Source organism: Nestor notabilis, unplaced genomic scaffold (assembly GCF_000696875.1).
Source record: "Nestor notabilis isolate BGI_N333 unplaced genomic scaffold, ASM69687v1 scaffold24600, whole genome shotgun sequence".
Lineage (NCBI taxonomy): Eukaryota > Metazoa > Chordata > Aves > Psittaciformes > Psittacidae > Nestor > Nestor notabilis.
Window position 1 is genome coordinate 1 of NW_009911875.1, and position 6,175 is coordinate 6,175.

Below are 6,175 nucleotides of genomic sequence, written 5' to 3' on the forward strand. Positions count from 1 at the left end.
TGCCGGGCGCCAGCGAGACCCTGAGCCAGTGCTGCCGGCGCGGCTTCCGCATGGGGGTCGTCTCCAACTTCGACAACCGGCTGGAAAACATCCTCTGCCAGTGCAACCTGCGGCACCACTTCGACTTCGTCCTCACCTCCGAGGTGGCGGGCTGCGCCAAGCCGGACGGGAGGATCTTCGAGCAAGCGCTGCGCCTCGGCGGGGTCCCGCCCCCGCAGGCAGCTCACGTCGGGGATGACTACAAGGCGGGACTACAGCCGGGATTACAGGGCAGCGCGGGCCGTGGGCATGCACAGCTTCCTGCTCCGGGCTGCGGGGCAAGGAGAGGAGCCGGAGGTGCCTCCCGAGCACGTCCTGCCCACTCTCAGCCACCTCCTGGCTCTTATTGAGAAGGGGTAGCTATGTGGGGGAGGGCCAGTGCTGCTGAGCCATGAACCGGTCCCAGCGTGGGATTTCTTGCTGCTGGTTGGGCAGGGAAAAGAAACAAGTTCTTCCAAGGGCAGGGAGCAGCGTTGCCTGTAGAGCAGGAGGGGGTGTCCTGCAATAAAGTGTACCTGACACTCAGCATTGCCGCTGCTCCTGCTTTCACAGCTCTCAAACACCGGGCGAGGTGAGCGGTGCTGTCTGCCCCAAACTTTGTTTGCTGCGGCCCTGGGTCAAGCTGTGTTCCATAGGCTCCTTCTGGTGGGAGGGAAGGAGGCAGGCATTGAGGTTTATCCCTTCACAGCCACCCTGGGGAGCGGCTCCAGCACCCCTGGGTTGGTCTGTCCTGGATTGGTCTGCCCATGCAGGGCACCCGCATGCAATCTTGCTCACCTCAGTGTACCCCAGGTTGGCCACCTCACCAGCCCCACCACCCTCTTCCCAGCAGTGCCTGCAAAACAGAAGTTGGGCAATTTCACTTCATTTAATATATTGCCAATTAAACTGTACCAATTTGGGCATTGAGTAATAAAGTTGACAAATTTTAAACAGGGACGCACCTTTCCTGCCCTTGGCTCAACATCAGTCCAACCTGTCCCCTTCCTCCAAGCCTACTATCAGCTCCCTGGATTTTTGCCACATCACACTGAACCCTCAAACTCTTGGCAAGGTAAGGAGCAGCTCAGGTGGGGGTTCTGCTCCTCCTTGTTTTCTCCTCCTCTGCTCTGACATGGGCTCCTCCATGGGCTGCAGCCTCTCAGGATACCCTGCCCTGGCATGGATCCCCACACGTGACAGCCCCCTGCACTGTCCCTGCTCCTCCCAAAGCATGTTACCAGCTGTGTCCCAATGATGTCCCTTTCCATGTGCCTCCTCCCTTTTCTTCCTCCAAACACGTCCAGAGCCATCAAGTCAAGCAGGAAACATTCCCTATCATCTCCCCTGTTTTCTGAAGCCCAGTGGGCTGGGTGCTGCCCTTGGTCAGAGAGGAATTAAGTAACAGATCAAATGGTAGAGCCAGGCATCACCTCAGCCCCTCACCCCGGCTGACACAGGGTGGGTAGTCCTCTCGGAAGAAGAGAAAGCTGCTGTCAAACACATGGAGAACAGATGTAGTCTGAAGGCAGGTCCTGCGTGGGCTCCTTTCCCCCACAAAGATACTGTATAGTGTATATACAACCACTGTACATACAATTGCATATTCACTCCCCCCAGCGAGCACAATGCTTCACTCAATGGACAAGCGAGATGCTCTCGTGTGCCACAGCGAAGACAGGGTACAGGGGCTCTGTGAAGGTTTCCCTGTGGGAGAAGAGGATGGTGCAGGAATCAGGGTCATAAAAGAGCACCTCCCCTCCTGCCAAGTCAAGCAGCACCCCGATCTCTGACGGAGCCTTGAGCAGCTCCACGGCCTGCAGGCGCCCGGCGTGCAGGAACCTGAACTCCCTGTCGTAGCGCGAGAAGACCCAGGAGGCAGCGTTGAAGCCCAGGCGGGCTTCATTGGCAGAGCCCTTCCGTGGCAGCGAGCTGTAGCAAACCCCCAGCTTGTAGACCCTCCTGCCAAGTCAAGCAGCACCCCGATCTCTGACGGAGCCTTGAGCAGCTCCACGGCCTGCAGGCGCCCGGCGTGCAGGAACCTGAACTCCCTGTCGTAGCGCGAGAAGACCCAGGAGGCAGCGTTGAAGCCCAGGCGGGCTTCATTGGCAGAGCCCTTCCGTGGCAGCGAGCTGTAGCAAACCCCCAGCTTGTAGACATAGCTCTTGTCCACGCTGATCCTCCATGCACAGACTCCGGAGTGGAAACCTGCAGTAGCCAAAGCGTTGGGCCAGTGGTCAAACCGCTCTGGGCCACCCAAGTCCACCTTTGCTTTCTTGGGGCTGAAGGTCAGGGTTTTCTTGTCTTCCGACAGGCTGAGGTGGGGGCTGAGAGTTTTCTCATCGATGTGAATCTCCTGTGAGCCTGCAAGAGGAGCCACGAGGTGAGCACCAACTCGGTGGCCACCACCTGAACAAGTCATGGCCATCAGAAACACAATCAATCACAACCACCCTCCCCTCACACATTGTTCCTCAGGACCCATCTGCCCTCCAGGGTAACCAGGGCTAGGGACTAGCACAGCAGCTCCTCACAGCTTCCCCTCTCAAACTAGATCAACAAAGCCCAGACTTCACCAGGCATCTCTTCCCTCCTTGCACCAGAAGTCCTGCCAAGTCAGAGAAAATCATAGAATCCCAGCCTGGTTTGTGTTGGAAGGGACCTTAAAGCTCATCCAGTTCCAACCTCTGCCACGGGCAGGGACACCTTCCACTAGAGCAGGTTGCTCCAAGCCCCTGTGTCCAACCTGGCCTTCAACACTGCCAGGGATGGGGCAGCCACAGCTTCTCTGGGCACCCTGTGCCAGCGCCTCAGCACCCTCCCAGGGAAGAGCTTCTGCCTCAGAGCTCATCTCAGTCTCCCCTCTGGCAGCTTAAAGCCATTCCCCTTGGCCTGTCCCTACAGGCCCTTGTCCAAAGCCCCTCTCCAGGTTTCCTGGAGCTCCTTTAAGCACTGGAGCTGCATTAAGGTCTCCGTTAAGGAGCCTTCTCTTCTCCAGGCTGAAGAAGATGCTGCTCATCTTACTCTGATCCTTGCCCAGATCCCCACAAATCAGAACTCAGTGGGTTTGGCTCATTCTGCTTTTGGATGCAGCCCAAACCGTAGCTCCTCTGTGCCCACTATGAGTGAGCAGGACCTGACTTCTCCTCCCCCAGCCCGGGTGAGCCAGGAGCCTGCACAAGGAGGGAGAGCTGTTTGCAAAAACCTGAAAAGCTGGAAATACAGGAATGAGGAGGAATGGAGACGGCAGGGGAGGGAAATCCCTTTCCTCCTATAAAGCCCAACTTATTTATCTACCCATCCTGGGTGTGCCAGAAGCAGTAGTGAGAGGCAGCACCAGGCATTAGAGATGAGCACAGCCAAGATTTGGTTTTGCTGTGAATGAAGGGGCTGCCCTTGCACCACAGCAAAAACCCAGCAAGCTGCAGCCTGTGGTGAGAGCCAGGCTGGCTGCAGGACACTGGCACCCACCAAGGCTCTGCGCTACTGCAGACCCATGGGTGACAGTACCCAGCACTGCTCACCCTACCCTGGTTGCATGAGACCCCTCAGCAGGTCTGCATATCTTGTGTGAGTCCTGAATAACCACTCAAGTGTCTCCCTTGCTCTGTAAATTCGAGACAAGGCTGAAACCCAACTGACTCACCTGCTCCCAGGGGATGGAGTTTCTACCTGCAGGTAGCCCTCCTTGCCCTGCCTTCCTCCACCCTCACTGCATCCATTTTAGGTCTTAAACCACCAAGGAAACAAGGCTGGAGCAGGTGAGTCATTTGCCAGCAAGAGTTCTACCATATCACAGAACACAGCATGGTTTGGTTGGAAGGGACCTTAAAGCTCATCCAGTCCCAACCCCTGCCACGGGCAGGGACACCTTCCACTAGAGCAGGTTGCTCCAAGCCCCTGTGTCCAACCTGGCCTTGAACACTGCCAGGGATGGGGCAGCCACAGCTTCTCTGGGCACCCTGTGCCAGCGCCTCAGCACCCTCACAGGGAAGAGCTTCTGCCAAGAGCGCATCTCAATCTCCCCTCTGGCAGGTTAAAGCCATTCCCCTTGTCCTGTCCCTACAGGCCCTTGTAAACCCCAAACATAAGTAGTACAAAAGCCTGGTTGCCAAGTGAAGACATCAAAGGAATCTGTTTATTTTTGAGTATGTAGTGAAGGTTCTGTTTCCTGCTGGTTTGCAGGTTTTTGAGAGGCTACAGCACAAACCCTCAAAGCCAGGAATTTACTGTTTCCAAGCAGATAAACAAGACTGATGCCTGTTCTACCGCCTCTGGGAGGAGGGAGCACCAAGTGAAACACAACATTACTGTTTCTGGAAGAAAGCTAGGACCACCACAGTTAATACTCAATCTCTAAGGCTGGGTCCTGGGTGGACTATGGACTAACGAGGTACGCAAGGGTATGGCAGGCATCCTTGGCATGCAGTAGTGGCACGCCAAATGGAACCACACACAAAACCCCACCCAACTAAAGCCAAACAGAATGAAATGTCTGTTTAAGAAGTGCACCACTACAAGAGCTGAATGCCTGCGAGTAATTCCATTTCACAAGGAGGCTGCTGGGAAAAAAACATATATCAAAAAAACATATGAAAACAAAGAGAATCATGGAAAGGTTTCCTGCTTGACTTGATGGCTCTGAACATCTGCTGAGATGTTCCAAGTACAAGAGTTTGCACAACTGCCAGCACTCAAGACACTCAAACAGAGGGAAATTAATCCCAAAGGAAGAGCTACACCAGCGTTTGCAGTAAAAGAAACAAATGATGATGGTGTTTGGTAGCACAGCTCCTCAAGCTAACACTCCAAACCACAAGAGCAATAAAAGCCAGAAGTGCAGACATTTGGGAAGGACTTGGACACAGGAAAACTGGAAACCACTCATCAGCATCAAAAGTGAGATGAATAAAAATCAGAAGTTAATGCAGAAGCTTTGAAAGGTCACCACAGGACTTGTTCACTAGGCAGCAAACAGGACAAATGTTTTCTAGTTGTGAAGGACATTGCCACCTTTGAGGAACAAAGGATACAACTGAAATGCTCTAATGATGGCCTGAAAGCAGGAGCAAGAGCAAACGTTTCGCAACCAGCCACTCGAGCAAAGCACAGCAGGAAGCAAAACATCTCCCTGCACAACACAGCCAACACCAGCCTGGTAGAACCTGCCCAGAGCACGTCACTGGCCTGACAAACACCTCCCATGGAACAGCAAGAGCTGAACCTGATTACAAACGTCTCTAATGAACCACCAGGGGTGCAGAGCCACGATCTCCCCTTAGGATCAGAATGCTACTGATCTTCTCCAGCAGGTGAGAGCATCTCACTGATGCCACACAGGTGAGTTCACCCTCTTTTAAAGTCACCAGCAGGCCAATGCTGGACAGAGTGAAGAGGAACTTGGTGACAGAGATTCCTCCAGCAACACCAGCTTCAGTGCTCACAGTGATGCAAGAAACAGCTAAAGGAACCAACTGGTGCTAAGCCACAGACCTGATACAAGGCACAGTCCTTCCAAACTCCAGTTCTCCTGGCCACAACCAGCTGCTCGAAGCCCCTGTCTCCCCTCCCCAACCATTGCTGCTGCCCCCTAGGCTGGGGGCTCCAAGCAACTGGCAGAGGCTGGGTAGGACACAGCGTCAGGATGTTCTGACACAGCATCAGGGTGTTTCTTTGGGCACAATGTCAGCGGGTGAACAGGAATGACAGTCCTTCCAAACTCCAGTTCTCCTGGCCACAACCAGCTGCTCGAAGCCCCTGTCTCCCCTCCCCAACCATTGCTGCTGCCCCCTAGGCTGGGGGCTCCAAGCAACTGGCAGAGGCTGGGTAGGACACAGCGTCAGGATGTTCTGACACAGCATCAGGGTGTTTCTTTGGGCACAATGTCAGCGGGTGAACAGGAATGCCAGCAGAGAACAGCAGAGGCCCACAGTCGATGCAGCAGTGGACTCTGAACACACGTCTGGTTAAAGTTTAACTTCAGCGACTCCTGTGGCTCTAAGATTCCCTCCGCCACCTCTGTCCTAGCAAGAAAACAAGAGGTATTTTGAAATACAATGATTTATTGACCAGAGCTGGGAGGTGTTTGTAAAGATCACCAGGAGGTATGGCAGAAATGCGAGCTGGAGCAGTTGCAAGAGGAGTGCAGAGGAACTAC

The 6,175-nt window shown here is 54.4% G+C and overlaps 2 protein-coding genes across 2 annotated transcripts in view; one reads left to right on the forward strand and one right to left on the reverse strand.

Moving 5' to 3' along the window:
• Positions 1-5: 5 nt before the first annotated feature.
• HDHD3 (haloacid dehalogenase-like hydrolase domain containing 3) lies at positions 6-399 on the forward strand (the record flags this gene model as incomplete). Its single annotated transcript, XM_010016802.1, is given in 2 exon segments — positions 6-236; positions 238-399. Coding segments are annotated over 2 exon segments (393 nt in total), but the record flags the coding sequence as incomplete, so codon positions are not given.
• Positions 400-1,655: 1,256 nt separating this feature from the next.
• Positions 1,656-6,175, reverse strand: part of BSPRY (B-box and SPRY domain containing) — a gene marked incomplete at its 5' end in the record, with an annotated part of 7,754 nt that continues 3,234 nt past the window's right edge. Inside the window, 3 exons of the mRNA XM_010016813.1 lie at positions 1,656-1,860; positions 2,061-2,391; positions 5,926-6,041. Of these exons, the coding sequence (XP_010015115.1) occupies positions 1,656-1,860; positions 2,061-2,391; positions 5,926-6,041 (652 nt within the window). The remainder of the gene's footprint in view (positions 1,861-2,060; positions 2,392-5,925; positions 6,042-6,175) is intronic.